This window comes from Pseudophryne corroboree, chromosome 2, assembly GCF_028390025.1.
Source record: "Pseudophryne corroboree isolate aPseCor3 chromosome 2, aPseCor3.hap2, whole genome shotgun sequence".
In the NCBI taxonomy this organism is placed as follows: domain Eukaryota; kingdom Metazoa; phylum Chordata; class Amphibia; order Anura; family Myobatrachidae; genus Pseudophryne; species Pseudophryne corroboree.
This window is the reverse complement of record NC_086445.1, coordinates 552573869-552592683: the sequence shown is the minus strand read 5'-3', so window position 1 is coordinate 552592683 and position 18815 is coordinate 552573869. Positions and strand designations below refer to the sequence as shown.

Here is an 18815-nt window from a genome sequence, read left to right as displayed (position 1 = left end):
TTAATGTCCACTAGGGCCATTCGTGGCATGATTGAGGCAATGAAAGAGGTTTTACACCTTTCTGATATAAACCCAGGTACCTCAAAAAAGGGTATTATGTTTGGGGAGAAAAAACTTCCAATAGTTTTTCCCCCATCTGAAGAATTGAATGAAGTGTGTGAAGAAGCGTGGGCTTTCCCTGATAAGAAATTGGTGATTTCAAAAAAATTACTAATGGCGTTCCCTTTCTCGCCAGAGGATAGGTCACGTTGGGAAACTCCCCCTAGGGTGGATAAAGCGCTCACACGTTTGTCTAAAAAGGTGGCACTACCGTCTCCGGATACGGCCGCCCTAAAGGAACCTGCTGATAGAAAGCAGGAGGCTATCCTAAAGCCTATATATACACACACTGGTGTTATACTGAGACCAGCTATTGCTTCAGCGTGGATGTGCAGTGCTGCTGCTGCTTGGTCAGATTCCCTGTCAGAAAATATTGACACCCTGGACAGGGACACTATATTGCTAACCGTAGAGCATATAAAAGACTCAGTCTTGTACATGAGAGATGCACAGAGGGAGATCTGCCGGCTGGCATCTAGAATAAGTGCATTGTCCATTTCTGCTAGGAGAGGCTTATGGACTCGGCAGTGGACAGGGGATGCAGATTCTAAAAGGCACATGGAAGTTTTGCCTTATAAGGGTGAGGAGTTATTCGGGGATGGTCTCTCAGACCTTGTTTCCACAGCAACTGCTGGGAAGTCAGCGTTTTTACCCCATGTCCCCTCACAGCCTAAGAAAGCGCCGTACTATCAGGTACAGTCCTTTCGACCCCAGAAAAACAGGCGGGGAAAAGGCGGGTCCTTTCTGTCTAGAGGCAGAGGAAGAGGAAAAAAGCTGCACCACGCAGCAGGTTCCCAGGAACCAAAGTCCTCCCCCGCTTCTTCCAAGTCCGCCGCATGACGACAACTCCCTCGGGCAGGGAGGCTGTACTAGAGGCAATTCACAAGCTGTATTCCCAGCAGGTGATAGTCAAAGTACCCCTACTTCAACAAGGACGGGGTTACTATTCCACACTGTTTGTGGTACCGAAACCGGACGGTTCGGTGAGACCCATTTTAAATTTGAAATCCTTGAACACTTACATAAAAAGATTCAAGTTCAAGATGGAATCGCTCAGGGCGGTTATTACATGGTATCCCTGGACATCAAGGATGCTTACCTGCATGTCCCAATTTACCTTCCTCACCAGGAGTACCTCAGATTTGTGGTACAGGATTGCCATTACCAATTCCAGACACTGCCGTTTGGACTGTCCACGGCACCGAGGGTGTTTACCAAGGTAATGGCAGAAATGATGATACTCCTTCGAAAAAAGGGTGTTTTAATTATCCCGTACTTGGACGATCTCCTAATAAAGGCGAGGTCCAGGGAGCAGTTACTGGTCGGAGTAGCACTATCTCGGGAAGTGCTACAACAGCATGGCTGGATTCTAAACATTCCAAAGTCACAGCTGGTCCCTACGACACGTCTACTGTTCCTGGGGATGGTTCTGGACACAGAACAGAAAAAAGTGTTTCTCCCGCAGGAGAAAGCCGAGGAGTTGTCATCTCTAGTCAGAGACCTCCTAAAACCAAAACGGGTATCGGTGCATCACTGCACACGAGTCCTGGGAAAAATGGTGGCTTCGTACGAAGCAATTCCATTCGGCAGGTTCCATGCAAGGACCTTCCAGTGGGACCTCTTGGACAAGTGGTCGGGATCGCATCTTCAGATGCATCAACTGATAACCCTGTCTCCAAGGACCAGGGTGTCTCTACTGTGGTGGCTACAGAGTGCTCATCTTCTAGTGGGCCGCAGATTCGGCATACAGGACTGGGTCCTGGTGACCACGGATGCCAGCCTTCGGGGCTGGGGCGCAGTCACACAGGGAAGAAATTTCCAGGGTCTTTGGTCAAGTCAGGAGTCGTCTCTCCACATAAACATTCTGGAACTGAGGGCCATTTACAATGCCCTAAGTCAGGCAAGGCCCCTGCTTCAAAACCAGCCGGTTCTGATCCAATCAGACAACATCACGGCAGTCGCCCATGTAAACCGACAGGGCGGCACAAGAAGCAGGGTGGCCATGGCAGAAGCCACAAGGATTCTCCGATGGGCGGAAAATCACGTACTAGCACTGTCAGCAGTGTTCATTCCGGGAGTGGACAACTGGGAAGCAGACTTCCTCAGCAGGCACGACCTCCACCCGGGAGAGTGGGGACTTCATCCAGAAGTCTTTCAAATGATTGTAAACCAGTGGGAAAAACCACAGGTGGACATGATGGCGTCCCGCCTAAACAAAAAGCTAGAAAAATATTGCGCCAGGTCGAGAGACCCGCAGGCGATAGCTGTGGACGCTCTGGTAACACCGTGGGTGTACCGATCGGTTTATATGTTCCCTCCTCTTCCTCTCATACCAAAGGTACTGAGGATAATAAGGAGAAGAGGAGTAAGAACTATACTCATTGTTCCGGATTGGCCGAGAAGAGCGTGGTATCCGGAACTTCAAGAAATGATGTCAGAGGACCCATGGCCTCTACCGCTCAGACAGGACCTGCTGCAGCAGGGGCCCTGTCTGTTCCAAGACTTACCGCGGCTGCGTTTGACGGCATGGCGGTTGAACACCGGATCCTGAAGAAAAAGGGCATTCCGGAGGAAGTCATTCCTACGCTGATAAAAGCTAGGAAAGAAGTAACCGCAAACCATTATCACCGCATATGGCGAAAATATGTTGCGTGGTGTGAGGCCAGGAAGGCCCCTACAGAGGAATTTCAGCTGGGTCGTTTTCTGCACTTCCTACAGTCGGGAGTGACTATGGGCCTAAAATTGGGTTCCAGTAAGGTCCAGATTTCGGCTCTGTCGATTTTCTTCCAGAAAGAACTGGCTTCACTACCTGAAGTTCAGATTTTTGTAAAGGGAGTGCTTCATATTCAGCCCCCTTTTGTGCCTCCTGTGGCACCTTGGGATCTCAATGTGGTCTTGAGTTTCCTAAAATCACATTGGTTTGAACCACTTAAAACTGTGGATCTGAAATATCTCACGTGGAAAGTGGTCATGTTATTGGCCTTGGCTTCGGCCAGGCGTTTGTCAGAATTGGCGGCTTTGTCATGTAAAAGCCCTTATCTGATTTTTCATATGGATAGGGCAGAATTGAGGACTCGTCCCCAGTTTCTCCCTAAGGTGGTATCAGCTTTTCACTTGAACCAACCTATTGTGGTGCCTGCGGCTACTAGGGACTTGGAGGATTCCAAGTTACTGGACGTAGTCAGGGCCTTGAAAATTTATGTTTCCAGGACGGCTGGAGTCAGGAAAACTGACTCGCTTTTTATCCTGTATGCACCCAACAAAATAGGTGCTCCTGCTTCTAAGCAGACTATTGCTCGCTGGATTTGTAGCACAATTCAGCTGGCGCATTCTGCGGCTGGATTGCCGCATCCTAAATCAGTGAAAGCCCATTCCACGAGGAAGGTGGGCTCATCTTGGGCGGCTGCCCGAGGGGTCTCGGCTTTACAACTTTGCCGAGCTGCAACTTGGTCAGGGGCAAACACGTTTGCTAAATTCTACAAATTTGATACCCTGGCTGAGGAGGACCTTGAGTTCTCTCATTCGGTGCTGCAGAGTCATCCGCACTCTCCCGCCCGTTTGGGAGCTTTGGTATAATCCCCATGGTCCTTATGGAGTCCCCAGCATCCACTAGGACGTCAGAGAAAATAAGATTTTACTCACCGGTAAATCTATTTCTCGTAGTCCGTAGTGGATGCTGGGCGCCCATCCCAAGTGCGGATTGTCTGCAATACTTGTATATAGTTATTGCCTAACTAAAGGGTTGTTGTTGAGCCATCTGTTGAGAGGCTCAGTTGTATTTCATACTGTTAACTGGGTTTAATATCACGAGTTATACGGTGTGATTGGTGTGGCTGGTATGAGTCTTACCCGGGATTCAAAATCCTTCCTTATTGTGTCAGCTCTTCCGGGCACAGTATCCTAACTGAGGTCTGGAGGAGGGGCATAGAGGGCGGAGCCAGTGCACACCAGGTAGTACCAAATCTTTCTTTTAGTGTGCCCAGTCTCCTGCGGAGCCCGTCTATTCCCCATGGTCCTTACGGAGTCCCCAGCATCCACTACGGACTACGAGAAATAGATTTACCGGTGAGTAAAATCTAATTTTTTCTTTGCATCTTGTGCTGTTTGGGGACTATTTTTTTGAAGTGCCATCCTGTCTGACACTGCAGTGCCACTCCTAGATGGGCCAGGTGTTTGTGTCGGCCACTTGGGTCGCTTAGCTTAGTCATCCAGCGACCTCGGTGCAAATTTTAGGACTAAAAATAATATTGTGAGGTGTGAGGTGTTCAGAATAGACTGAAAATGAGTGGAAATTATGGTTATTGAGGTTAATAATACTATGGGATCAAAATGACTCCCAAATTCTATGATTTAAGCTGTTTTTGAGGGTTTTTTGTAAAAAAAACACCCGAATCCAAAACACACCCGAATCCGACAAAAAAATTTCAGGGAGGTTTTGGCAAAACGCGTCTGAATCCAAAACACGGCCGCTGAACCGAATCCAAAACACAAAACCCGAAAAATTTCCGGTGCACATCACTAATTATAACCAATAGTAAACTTTTATACTGTTATCCGATGTTAGTTTAGCTTTTTTTGGGGGGGCGGGGGCGGGGGGGGGGGGGGGGGGGGGGTACGGACAGATTTACCTATTTTTCACTTTTGGCACCAATTTTCGCGGCAATCCCATTTTTGTTAATTTGCATTTGAATAGGGCGAATCGCGGGAGCACCCATACCCACGAAAACTGACTCTTTGCGGCAAAAAAGATGTGAATACAGCAATTGCAGTAAATTGCCGCCATTTCGTTGCTAATTGAATACCACCTTAGCCTATAAACTGTACCACTGCCAGGGTCCACAAAGAGAAATATTTTGTTCTAAAACCATCCCGCCTACACTACAAGGTAAATAATAAAACCACTAGCGGTTAGAGCTGCTCTGAAATTGCCATAATATAAAAAGGTCTTGTCTAAGTGAAAAGCAGAAAAGGCGTAGTCCTAAAAGTAATGTCAGAAGGGTCATGCGGGGCTCTCATGCCATATGATGTGGCATGTGGAGGATGGGTCTGATGACATGTAAGAGAGGCAAGTGAGCAGTCATATGGCATATAAGGAGCAAATGTGCTTGACTTACAGATAAGTGGGAGGTATATTTGCGAATCTGATGCCGTTAATCAATTTTTCAGTTCTTATTAGAGTGGCAAGAAAACAGCCTGACATTGATAAATAAAATGGTTGTATCCCATCTGCAGTTTTGGATACATCCCACGCGTTCCCTGTCCGGGAATCTGAAAATAAACAGGTAACCCTACTGCGTCCTTAGAATTAACTAATAGGCCACAGATGCTAAATGAAGCACCATAATGTGTTTGCATATTATACAGTTTGGTGGATGGGGATTTTAATGAAGATGTTATTTTGTGTTTTCAGATGACATTATGGATCAATCTATAGCAATCCAAGACACACTGGAAGAAGGAGAGAACTGTGCTGTAGTATCCTTTACACCTTTATGTACAATGCTCTCAGGCAGGTTTTTCTTTAAAAGATTTTTCAATGGTAGATAATATTTATATAAATACTGCATGATTAATATCTATGATAAACATTTTGTATAGTTTCATTTTATTTAAAGCCTAATGCTACCCTTAGTTCACTTATAGCAGCTGACCACTTACTATTTATAGTTTACTAACAAAATAGGATCTACTAACATTAAAAGGACTGATAATGGATAAATGCTGTTTTGAAATTGAATGTAATACCCCTTTTAAACCAATCTTTTGTCCCGAGTTATTGCTGGGTCTACCAAAGTCACAGCTTCGTGTTAAAGGGTCCTTGAAAAACAACCCAGGGTGAGTGACCAGGTAATCAGACGCTGGTAGCTACCAGGGTTGGATCCAGGTAACGATGCAGTGTAAACAGCTCTACCTGGGTTATCCGACTCGGGTAATGCTTAAAAGTTGCATATTGTCTGTGTATGCAGAGGGGCGCCTTAGGGGAGGGTCTGTGAGTGACATGCAGGGCAGACACAGGTTCAGTGTAAATGGTACTGACCCGGGAATAATCCAGGTCCAATGTACAGTGTAAACTGGGTCTGACCCAGGCTGGAACTGTGTCCGGAAACCTGGGTCGAACCTGGGTTTTCGGTGTAAAAGTGGTATAACCAAACCTTCCCACTCCCTATAAGAGATATTTGGTTGAGCATTTAGCAGGTTCCTAGTGATGCCATATAACTGGGATCTCTGGAACCTCACCTTTATCACTGCAGAGTAGAAGAGGACTGTCTCAGACCTGATAAACTCGAGCTAAAACTATTATCATAGGGTTCAGTAGAAATGAAATCATAAAATTTTGAATTGCACTCCTTAATCTATGGTTTCATGCGGTGCAAGCAGTGCTTATTAACCCTCACAGCCATGAAAGCAGACTGGTGGGACTGGTAGAGAGCAAGGAGACGGCAGCGTGAGTATGAGACTTTTTTTTCTTTTCTTGAGTTGCTGCAGTTAGCAAAAATACATGCCACAATAATAATGTAAGGGGTAAGTGCCTCAAAAACAGGACATAATGGTTGTCAGTTAGATATTTTATACCCGCATGTACTGTGCCGGTATAATGCTACCTTTACCGAGGCGAAGCGGGAAACACTAGCGATGACATGTATTAACATCTTGGATGCCGGAGCGGGGGACTGAGAACTCTCATTGCAACCCCAGGCTATGTCTGACCGCTGGATAATGCTGATAAGTGTACACTTGTCATTTTTGTGATATGTGGTCATGTAGCTGCAGTATCCCTTGTAACTACTGCAGTTGCATCACTTAATATAGGCTTGGAATCCCACCACTTTGTTCATGTTGGTACATACAGTATCTGTGCTATTCACTGCTGTCTCTCTTTTCTCTACAACAGACTTTTCTTATACAAGCACCGGAGAATGGCAATCTGTGCAGATGATGTGTCGCTGGATGTAATCGTCCCACTGGTAGAAGGACTTCTCATTGAAGAAGGTAAAATATTCTTGAGGTGTAGTCAGACAGTATTAAATAATAATAATTTTATTTATATAATACTTTTCTCTAACAGGATTCATGCACTTGATATTTAAGAATAGGAATACATAATATGGTGCGACTCAGGCACACTGCAATAGTTACAGTGAGGAAAATACAGCATATGCAATACATTTGGAGTGGTACAGTAACAAAGAGCAGGACGTAATATAATGGTCTCTTGCATGTATCATTCATCCTATCCACAATCATTGAAGCAGCCATCTTGGGTGCACAGAGTGGTTCAAGCAGCAGAATAAGCAATTCAGAGAAATATAATAAACAACTTGTGGAGTCATGCACGACTCATAGACCCGAGCAGTCAGGCATTCCAGATGGGGCTCTGTGTGAGCCCTGAATGGTTAGACACGGCGGTATAAGATATCACAAGGGGCAGACCCCAGAGCGCCAATGAAGGTAATGGTAGGGTTTAATACCACTCTGCGATCTCTTTCTCTCTATCCTTAGCTGGATGAAGAGGTGTAGAGCGGAGCTGGGTTACTACGGTGATTGCAAGACCCATGAGATGGTAGATCCTGCGTTCCAGAAGAGAGCTCGCCAGGCACGTCCCCTCAGCCCAGCAGCTAGCAGTCTCAGCCATTATAGTGTATATAATGAAGAAGTGTCAAGTTGGGTGATGTCGTCATTTTGTCAGCGTCACATGTTCAAAGAAGTTTCTACTCTTTGACAACAACTTCTCATTCACCAGCCTCTACATGTTTGACAACAACTTCTCATTCACTAATGCACGGTCTCTTCACCTCCACGTCCTACCACCATTGTACAAAGTTGCATGAAAGCCATCCGTAATTACACTTGCATTGTGTGCACAGAAAAAAATACAATATTTCTCATACGTCCTAGAGGATGCTGGGGATGCTTCAAGAACCATGGGGTATAGACGAGAAATGCAGGAGACATGGGCACTTTAAGACTTTAAAAGGGGTGTGAACTGGCTCCTCCCTCTATGCCCCTCCTCCAGACTCCAGTTAGATTCTGTGCCCAGTGAGACTGGATGCACACTGAGGAGCTCTCCAGAGTTTCTCAGAAAAATACTTTTTGTTAGGTTTATTATTTTCAGGGAGACCTGCTGGCAACAGGCTCCCTGCATCGTGGGACTGAGGGGAGAGAAGCAGACCTACTTCTGTGAGTTTCAAGGCTCTGCTTCTTAGGCTACTGGACACCATTAGCTCCAGAGGGTCTGATCGCTAGGTACGCCTAGATGCTCGTTCCCGGAGCCGCGCCGTCACCCCCCTTACAGAGCCAGAAGTCAGAAGACGGGTGAGTAAAAGAAGATCAGAAGACTTCAGTGACGGCAGAAGACTTAAGTGTCTTTGAGGTACCGCGCTGCACGCCATGCACCCACACACACAGCGGCACTACAGGGTGCAGGGCGCAGGGGGGGCGCCCTGGGCAGCATGAAACCTCAATAAACAAACTGGCAAAAGTGGCTTACAGTGCCTGGGCACTAAAACCGGACCCCCGCCAGTATAAATATTTCTCTAACGTCCTAGTGGATGCTGGGGACTCCGTAAGGACCATGGGGAATAGACGGGCTCCGCAGGAGACTGGGCACTCTAAAGAAAGATTTAGTACTACCTGGTGTGCACTGGCTCCTCCCTCTATGCCCCTCCTCCAGACCTCAGTTAGAATCTGTGCCCGGCCAGAGCTGGGTGCTTTTAGTGGGCTCTCCTGAGCTTGCTAAGAAGAAAGTATTTTAGTTTAGGTTTTTTTATTTTCAGAGAGCTTCTGCTGGCAACAGACTCTCTGCTACGTGGGACTGAGGGGAGAGAAGCAAACCTACTAACTGCGGCTAGGTTGCGCTTCTTAGGCTACTGGACACCATTAGCTCCAGAGGGATCGAACACAGGTACCTAACCTTGATCGTCCGTTCCCGGAGCCGCGCCGCCGTCCCCCTCGCAGAGCCAGAAGTACAGAAGCAGCAGAAGCATGAAGACATCGAAATCGGCGGCAGAAGACTCCTGTATTCACTTAAGGTAGCGCACAGCACTGCAGCTGTGCGCCATTGCTCCCGCAGCACACCGGCACACTCCGGTCACTGTAGGGTGCAGGGCGCAGGGGAGGGCGCCCTGGGCAGCAATTAAGGTACCTTTTGGCAAAATAACACATATATCCAGTCAGGCACTGGATATATGTTCGAGCCCCCGCCATTTTTTACACATAGAAGCGGGACAGAAGCCCGCCGCTGAGGGGGCGGGGCCTTCTTCCTCAGCACACCAGCGCCATTTTCTCTTCACAGCTCCGCTGGAAAGACGCTCCCCAGGCTCTCCCCTGCAGTATCCAGGTGCAAAAAGGGTAAAAAGAGAGGGGGGGCACATAAATTTAGGCGCAAAACGATCACAAACAGCAGCTACTGGGTAATCACTAAGGTACAGTGTAATCCCTGGGTTATATAGCGCAGGGGTGTGTGCTGGCATACTCTCTCTCTCTCTGTCTCCCCAAAAGCCTTTGTGGGGTCCTGTCCTCAGTCAGAGCATTCCCTGTGTGTGTGCGGTGTGTCGGTACGTCAGTGTCGACATGTTTGAGGAGGAAGGATATGTGGAGGCAGAACAAGTGCAGGTGAATGAGGTGTCGCCGCCGATGGTGCCGACACCTGATTGGATGGATATGTGGAAGGTGTTAAATGATAATGTAAGCTCCTTGCATAACAGGTTGGATAAAGCTGTAGCCTTGGGACAGTCAGGGTCTCAACCCATGCCTGATCCTACAATGCAGAGGCCGTCAGGGTCTCACAAGCGCCCACTATCCCAGATGGTTGACACAGATGCCGACACGGAGTCTGACTCCAGTGTCGATGACGATGATGCAAAGTTGCAGCCTAAAATGACTTAAAGCCATCCGCTACATGATTATAGCAATGAAGGATATATTGCACATATCAGAGGAAAACCCTGTCCCTGACAAGAGGGTTTATATGTATGGGGAGAAAAAGCAAGAAGTGACTTTTCCCCCTTCACATGAATTAAATGAATTATGTGTAAAAGCGTGGGATTCCCCTGATAGGAAAGTAGTAATTTCCAAGAGATTACTGATGGCGTATCCTTTCCCGCCAACGGACAGGTTACGCTGGGAATCCTCCCCGAAGGTAGACAAGGCGTTGAGACGCTTATCTAAGAGGGTGGCCCTGCCGTCTCAGGATACGGCCGCCCTAAAGGATCCTGCGGATAGAAAGCAGGAAGCTATCCTGAAGTCTGTTTATACACATTCTGGTACTCTACTGAGGCCAGCAATTGCTTCGGCCTGGATGTGTAGTGCTGTAGCAGCTTGGAATGATAATCTCTCGGAGGAGATAGATACCCTGGACAGGGACACTGTTCTACTGACCCTGGGACATATCAAGGACGCTGTCCTATATATGCGCGATGCCCAGAGGGACATTTGCCTGCTGGGCTCTAGAATAAACGCAATGTCCATTTCTGCCAGAAGGGTTTTATGGACTCGGCAATGGACAGGGGATGCCGACTCTAAAAAACTAAATCCACCGCATGACGCTGGGGCTCCACAGGCGGAGCCAGGAGCGGTGGGGGCGCGTCTCCGAAATTTCAGCCACCAGTGGGTTCGCTCACAGGTGGATCCTTGGGCTATACAAATTGTGTCTCAGGGATACAAGTTGGAGTTCAAAGTGACGCCCCCTCACCGTTACCTAAAATCGGCCTTGCCAGCTTCCCCCATGGAAAGGGAGGTAGTGCTGGCGGCAATTCACAAGCTATACCTCCAGCAGGTGGTAGTAAAGGTTCCCCTCCTTCAACAGGGAAGGGGTTACTATTCCACTATGTTTGTGGTACCGAAACCGGATGGTTCGGTCAGGCCCATCTTGAATTTAAAATCCCTGAATATTTATCTGAGGAAATTCAAGTTCAAAATGGAATCGCTCAGAGCGGTCATTGCAAGTCTGGAAGAGGGGGATTTCATGGTGTCTCTGGACATCAAGGATGCTTACTTGCATGTCCCCATTTATCCGCCTCATCAAGAGTACCTCAGGTTTGTGGTACAGGACTGTCATTACCAATTCCAGACGCTGCCGTTTGGCCTGTCCACGGCACCGAGAATATTTACCAAGGTGATGGCGGAGATGTTGGTGCTCCTTCGGAAGCAAGGAGTTACAATTATCCCATACTTGGACGATCTCCTCATAAAGGCGAGGTCCAGGGAGCAATTACTGATCAGCGTAGCACACTCTCAGGAAGCGTTGCGGCAGCACGGCTGGATTCTGAATATTCCAAAGTCGCAGCTGATCCCTACGAAGCGTCTGCCCTTCCTGGGCATGATTCTGGGTACAGGCCAGAGAAAGGTATTTCTCCCGGAGGAGAAGGCTCAGGAGCTCGTGACTCTGGTCAGGGACCTCCTGAAACCAAAACAGGTGTCGGTGCATCACTGCACGCGAGTCCTGGGAAAGATGGTGGCATCATACGAAGCCATTCCCTTCGGCAGGTTCCATGCCAGGATTTTTCAGTGGGATCTGTTGGACAAGTGGTCCGGATCGCATCTTCAGATGCATCGGCTGATCACCCTGTCCCCCAGGGCCAGGGTGTCTCTTCTGTGGTGGCTGCAGAGGGCTCACCTCCTCGAGGGCCGCAGGTTCGGCATACAGGACTGGGTCCTGGTGACCACGGATGCAAGCCTCCGAGGTTGGGGGGCAGTCACTCAGGGAAGAAACTTCCAAGGGCTGTGGTCAAGCCAGGAGACTTGTCTGCACATAAATATCCTAGAACTAAGGGCCATATACAACGCCCTAAGCCAAGCGGAGCCTCTGCTTCGAGACCAACCAGTGCTGATTCAGTCAGACAACATCACTGCAGTGGCCCATGTCAACCGACAGGGCGGCACAAGAAGCAGGGTGGCGATGGCAGAAGCCACCAGGATTCTTCGTTGGGCGGAGAATCACGTGCAGGCACTGTCAGCAGTGTTCATTCCGGGGGTCGACAACTGGGAAGCAGACTTCCTCAGCAGACACGACCTCCACCCGGGAGAGTGGGGACTTCATCAAGAAGTCTTCACGCTGATTGCAAATCGATGGGAACTCCCACAGGTGGACATGATGGCGTCACGCCTCAACAAAAAGCTAAACAGGTATTGCGACAGTTCAAGGGACCCTCAGGCGATAGCTGTGGACGCACTAGTAACACCATGGGTGTTCCAGTCGGTCTATGTGTTTCCTCCTCTTCCTCTCATATCCAAGGTGCTGGGAATTGTAAGAAAAAGAGGAGTGAGAACAATATTCATTGCTCCGGATTGGCCAAGAAGGACTTGGTACCCGGAACTGCAAGAAATGCTCACAGAGGACCCATGGCCTCTGCCTCTCAGACAGGACCTGTTACAACAAGGGCCCTGTCTGTTCCAAGACTTACCGCGGCTGCGTTTGACGGCATGGCGGTTGAACGCCGGATCCTAGCGGAAAAGGGCATTCCGGATGAAGTTATTCCTACGCTGATAAAGGCTAGAAAAGACGTGACAGCAAAACATTATCACCGTATATGGCGAAAATATGTTGCTTGGTGTGAGGCCAGGAAGGCCCCTACAGGGGGAATTCCAGCTGGGTCGATTCCTGCACTTCCTACAGTCAGGAGTGACTATGGGCCTAAAATTAGGGTCCATAAAGGTCCAGATTTCGGCCCTTTCCATTTTCTTTCAAAAGGAACTGGCTTGACTGCCTGAGGTTCAGACGTTTGTTAAGGGAGTGCTGCATATTCAGCCCTCTTTTGTGCCACCAGTGGCACCTTGGGATCTTAACGTGGTCTTGGGGTTCCTGAAATCCCACTGGTTTGAGCCACGTAAGACCGTGGAGCTAAAGTATCTCACATGGAAAGTGGTCATGCTGTTGGCCTTAGCGTCGGCTTGGCGTGTGTCAGAATTGGCGGCTTTGTCATGTAAAAGCCCCTATCTGGTTTTTCATATGGACAGGGCAGAATTGCGGACTCGTCCGCAATTTCTACCAAAGGTTGTGTCTTCGTTTCATTTGAACCAACCTATTGTGGTGCCTGCGGCTACTCGTGACTTGGAGGATTCCAAGTTGCTGGACGTGGTCCGGGCTTTGAAGACTTATGTTAACAGAACGGCTGGAGTCAGGAAGACTGACTCGCTGTTTATCCTGTATGCATCCAACAAGCTGGGTGCTCCTGCTTCAAAGCAAACTATTGCGCGCTGGATCTGTAACACGATTCAGCAGGCTCATTCTGCGGCAGGATTGCCGCATCCAAAATCAGTGAAAGCCCACTCCACAAGGAAGGTGGGCTCTTCTTGGGCGGCTGCCCGAGGGGTCTCGGCATTACAGCTTTGCCGAGCTGCTACTTGGTCGGGTTCAAACACTTTTGCAAAATTCTACAAGTTTGATACCCTGGCTGAGGAGGACCTTGTGTTTGCCCATTCGGTGCTGCAGAGTCATCCGCACTCTCCCGCCCGTTTGGAGGCTTTGGTATAATCCCCATGGTCCTTACGGAGTCCCCAGCATCCACTAGGACATTAGAGAAAATAAGATTTTACTCACCGGTAAATCTTTTTCTCGTAGTCCGTAGTGGATGCTGGGCGCCCGTCCCCAGTGCGGACTTTCTGCAATACGTGTATATAGTTATTGCTTAATAAAGGGTTATGTTATATTGGCATCCTTTGGTTGATGCTATGTTGTTTGTTCATACTGTTAACTGGGTAAGGTTATCACAAGTTATACGGTGTGATTGGTGTGGCTGGTATGAGTCTTACCCTGGATTCCAAAATCCTTTCCTTGTAATGTCGGCTCTTCCGGGCACAGTTTCCTTAACTGAGGTCTGGAGGAGGGGCATAGAGGGAGGAGCCAGTGCACACCAGGTAGTACTAAATCTTTCTTTAGAGTGCCCAGTCTCCTGCGGAGCCCGTCTATTCCTCATGGTCCTTACGGAGTCCCCAGCATCCACTACGGACTACGAGAAAAAGATTTACCGGTGAGTAAAATCTTATTTTAAAAAATAGCGGGGCTGAAGCGCACCATTAAGGGGGCGTGGCTTAGTCCTCACAGCTCTAATCAGCGCCATTTTCTCTCCACAGAGCTGCAGAGACGCTGGTCCTGACCTCCTACTCTGCTGTACAAGTAACAGGGTGCAAAACAGGGGGGGGGGGCACAGTATTTTGGTGCTGTTTTATTAGTATAAAAAGCGCTAACAGGGCTGAGACATTATTTTTCAGTACCGGGATAGGTGCTGGGTTGTGAGCTGGCAAAACTCCCTCTGTGTTTCTCTAATAGGCTTTGCTGTGGGTCTGTCCCCTATAGCCCCAGTGTGGTTGTCGGTACGCGTGTGTCGACATGTCTGAGGCTGGAGTGGGGACAGAAAAGACTGTGGGAGTGACCGTGTCGGCACCGCCGACGGCTGACTGGGTAAATATGCTGAGTGTTTTGAATGCAAATGTGGCTCGGTTGAATAAGAGATTAAATAAATCTGAGTCTCAGAACCAGACATGGAGAAAATCCATGGAGGATGCATTGTCGCAAGTCCAGACCCCCTTGGGGTCACAGAAGCGTTCATTTACCCAGATAGCAGATACAGATACCGACACGGACTCTGATTCTAGTGTTGACTATAGTGATGCCAGATTGAATCCTAAACTGGCTAAGAGCATTCAGTACATGAATGTGGCGATAAAAGACGTATTACATATCACGGAAGACCCTGCTGTTCCTGATACTAGGGTCTGCATGTTTAAGGGAAAGAAACCTGAGGTGACGTTTCCTCTCTCTCATGAACTGAATGCTCTTTTTGAAAAAGCTTGGGAAAATCCTGACAAGAAGTCACAGGTTCCCAAAAGAATTCCGGTGGCATATCCATTCCCCTCTGGGGACAGGGAAAAGTGGGAGTCAACCCCCATGATGGACAAAGCTCTATCGCGTCTGTCCAAAAAGGTGGCGCTTCCGTCTCCTGACACGGCAGCCCTAAAGGATCCTGCGGATCGTAAGCAGGAAAATACACTAAAATCCATTTATGTTACTACAGGTACGCTGCTCAGGCCTGCCGTTGCATCGGCATGGGTGAGTAGCGCCATTGAAAAGTGGGCAGATAACTTGTCATCTGATATGGATTCCCTGGACAGGGATAGCGTGCTTTTGACACTGGGTCATATCAGGGACGCTGCAGCCTATCTAAAGGAAGCTGCGAGGGATATTGGCCTTTTGGGATCAAGGGCCAATGCCATGGCAGTCTCGGCTAGGAGGGCATTGTGGATTCATCAATGGAATGCTGATGCTGACACTAAGAAGACTATGGAGTCTCTACCGTTCAACGGTAGTGTCTTGTTTGGTGACGGCCTCACGGACCTGGTATCTACGGCTACCGTAGGTAAGTCATCGTTCCTGCCTTATGTTCCTGCACAACAAAAGAAAATGCCCCACTATCAGATGCAGTCCTTTCGGCCCAATAAATACAAAAAAGGATGAGGGTCTTCCTTCCTTGCTACGAGAGGAAGGGGAAAAAGGTCACAGGCTGTGGCAAGTTCCCAAGAGCAGAAGTCCTCCCCGGCTTCTACCAAATCCACCGCATGACGCTGGGGCTCCTCTGCGGGAGTCCGCACCGGTGGGGGCACGTCTCCAACTCTTCAGTCAGGTCTGGGTTCGCTCGGCCCTGGATCCTTGGGTATTAGAAATAGTAACCCAAGGTTACAAATTAGAGTTTCAAGACGTGCCCCCTCACCATTTTTTCAAATCGGCCTTGCCAGCTTCTCTGCCAGAAAGGGAGGTAGTATGCGCTGCATTACTAAACCTGTGTCAAAATCAAGTCATTGTCACGGTACCCCCGTCACAACAGGGGGAAGGCTTTTATTCAAGCCTGTTCGTGGTCCCGAAGCCGGATGGCTCATTAAAACCGATTCTGAACCTAAAATCCCTCAATTTCTATCTGAAAAAATTCAAATTCAAGATGGAATCTCTCCGAGCAGTGATCTCCAGTTTGGAGGAGGGGGATTTTATGGTGTCGGTCGACATAAAGGATGCCTACTTGCACGTCCCCATATATCCTCCACATCAGGCTTATCTGAGGTTTGCTATTCAGGATTGTCATTACCAATTTCAGACGTTGCCGTTTGGTCTGTCCATGGCTCCGAGGATTTTCACCAAGGTTATGGCGGAAATGATGGTTCTCCTGCGCAAGCAGGGAATCACAATTATCCCGTACTTGGATGATCTCCTGATAAAGGCGAGATCCAGGGAGCAATTACTGAACAACGTTACGCTCTCCCTGACCATTCTGCAACAACATGGTTGGCTCCTAAACTTGCCAAAATCACAGTTGGTTCCGACAACACGACTGTCGTTCTTGGGTATGATTCTGGATACAGAATTACAGAGTTTTTCTTCCAGTGGAAAAGACTCTGGAAATACAGAACATGGTAAAACAGATTCTGAAACCGGCAAGAGTGTCGATTCTTCAATGCACGCGGTTGCTGGGGAAGATGGTGGCGGCCTACGAGGCCATTCAGTTTGGCAGGTTCCATGCCAGGGTGTTTCAGTGGGACCTGTTGGACAAGTGGTCCTGGTCTCACCTCCACATGCACCGGAAAATAATCCTATCTTCCAGGACCAGAATCTCTCTCCTGTGGTGGCTGCACAGTTCTCACCTCCTAGAGGGCCGCAGGTTCGGGATCCAGGATTGGATCCTGGTGATCATGGATGCAAGTCTCCGAGGCTGGGGAGCAGTCACACAGGGGGAAAATTTCCAGGGAAAATGGTCAAGCCAGGAAGCTTGTCTGCACATAAACATTCTGGAATTAAGGGCCATTTACAACGGCCTTCGGCAAGCGGAACATCTTCGCGGTCTGCCCTTCTTGATTCAGTCAGACAAAGTAACAGCAGTGGCGTACATAAACCGCCAGGGTGGAACAAAGAGCAGAGCGGCGATGGCGGAGGCCACAAAAGTTCTTCGCTGAGCGGAAAAACATGCAAGCGATCTGTCAGCAGTCTTCATTCCAGGAGTGGACAATTGGGAAGTAGACTTCCTCAGCAGACACGATCTCCATCCAGGAGAGTGGGGTCTTCATCAAGAGGTCTTTGCAGAAGTGACAAGTCGTTGGGGAATTCCTCAAATAGACATGATGGCGTCTCACCTCAACAAGAAACTTCATAGATATTGTTCCAGGTCGAGGGACCCTCAAGCAATAGCGGTGGACGCCCTGGTGACACCGTGAGTGTTTCAGTCGGTCTATGTGTTCCCTCCACTTCCACTCATTCCGAAGGTGATAAAGATCATAAGTAGATCAAAGGTTCAGGTGATCCTCATTGTTCCGGACTGGCTAAGGAGGGCTTGGTATCCAGATCTTCAAGAATTACTCATAGAATATCCCTGGCCTCTTCCTCTACGAGAGGACCTGTTACAGCAAGGACCGTGCGTGTGTCAAGACTTACCGCGGCTGCGTTTGACGGCATGGCGGTTGAACGCCAAATCCTAGCCTGAAAGGGTATTCCCAGTGAAGTCATTCCCACACTACTTCAGGCTAGAAAAGAAGTAGCGGCGAAGCATTACCACCGTATTTGGAGAAAATATGTGTCTTGGTGTGAATCCAAGAAGGCTCCTACGGAAGAATTTCAGTTGCTCCATTTTTTGCAAGCAGGTGTAGATGCGGGCCTAAAGTTAGGCTCCATTAAAGTACAAATTTCGGCCTTATCTATTTTCTTTCAGAAAGAATTGGCCTCCCTTCCAGAAGTTCAGACCTTCGTGAAGGGCGTGCTGCACATCCAACCTCCCTTTGTGCCCCCAGTGGCACCATGGGATCTTAATGTGGTGTTGCAGTTCCTGCAATCTCATTGGTTTGAACCTTTGCGTAAGGTTGAGTTGAAATTCCTTACTTGGAAAGTAGTCATACTGTTGGCCTTGGCATCCGCAAGGCGGGTGTCTGAATTGGCGGCTTTGTCTCACAAAAGCCCCTATTTAATCTTCCATGCAGATAGAGTGGAGTTGAGAACTCGTCTGCAATTTCTGACAAAAGTGGTTTCATCGTTTGACGTAAACCAGCCTATTGTGGTGCCAGTGGCTACTGACGCCTTGGCGGAATCGAAGTCTCTCGATGTTGTCAGAGCTTTGAAAATCTATGTCGCCAGAACGGCTCAGATTAGGAAAACAGAGGCTCTGTTTGTCCTGTGGGCTCCCAACAAGATTGGGCTCCTGCTTCCAAGCAGACTATTGCACGCTGGATCTGTAATATGATTCAGCAGGCTCATTCTACGGCAGGATTGCCGTTACCGAAATCGGTGAAGGCCCATTCTACCAGAAAGGTGGGCTCATCCTGGGCGGCTGCCCGAGGGTTCTCGGCATTACAGCTTTGCCGAGCTGCTACTTGGTCGGGATCAAACACCTTTGCAAAGTTTTACAAGTTTGATACCCTGGCTGAAGTGGACCTCTTGTTTGGTCAATCAGTGCTGCAGAGTCATCCGCACTCTCCCGCCCGTTCTAGAGCTTTGGTATAAACCCCATGGTTCTTGAAGCATCCCCAGCATCCTCTAGTCTGTGGAGGATGCTGGGCTCCCGTCCCAGTGCAGGCTGTATCTGCAGTTATTGGTTATGGTTACACACAGGTTGTGTTGAGTTCAGTCAGTCTGTGGCTGATGCTAGTCATGCCGTTGCATGTGTTGTTGTTGAATGCCATGTTGTACGGCGTGTTGAAGGTGTGAGCTGGTATGTATCTCACCTTAGTTTTAAAAAAATTAAATAAAT

The 18815-nt window shown here is 48.6% G+C and overlaps 1 protein-coding gene across 2 annotated transcripts in view; it reads left to right on the top strand.

Moving 5' to 3' along the window:
• INPP5B (inositol polyphosphate-5-phosphatase B) overlaps nucleotides 1-18815 on the top strand; it is a 483885-nt gene that overhangs the window by 58939 nt on the left and 406131 nt on the right. Inside the window, exons 2-5 of one of the 2 annotated variants that reach the window (XM_063954328.1) lie at nucleotides 5332-5381; nucleotides 5510-5575; nucleotides 6466-6544; nucleotides 6992-7089. In XM_063954328.1, coding sequence (XP_063810398.1) covers nucleotides 5518-5575; nucleotides 6466-6544; nucleotides 6992-7089 — 235 coding nt within the window. In that variant the 5' untranslated portion in view covers nucleotides 5332-5381; nucleotides 5510-5517. The remainder of the gene's footprint in view (nucleotides 1-5331; nucleotides 5382-5509; nucleotides 5576-6465; nucleotides 6545-6991; nucleotides 7090-18815) is intronic. The other variant, XM_063954327.1, reaches the window with a different exon arrangement.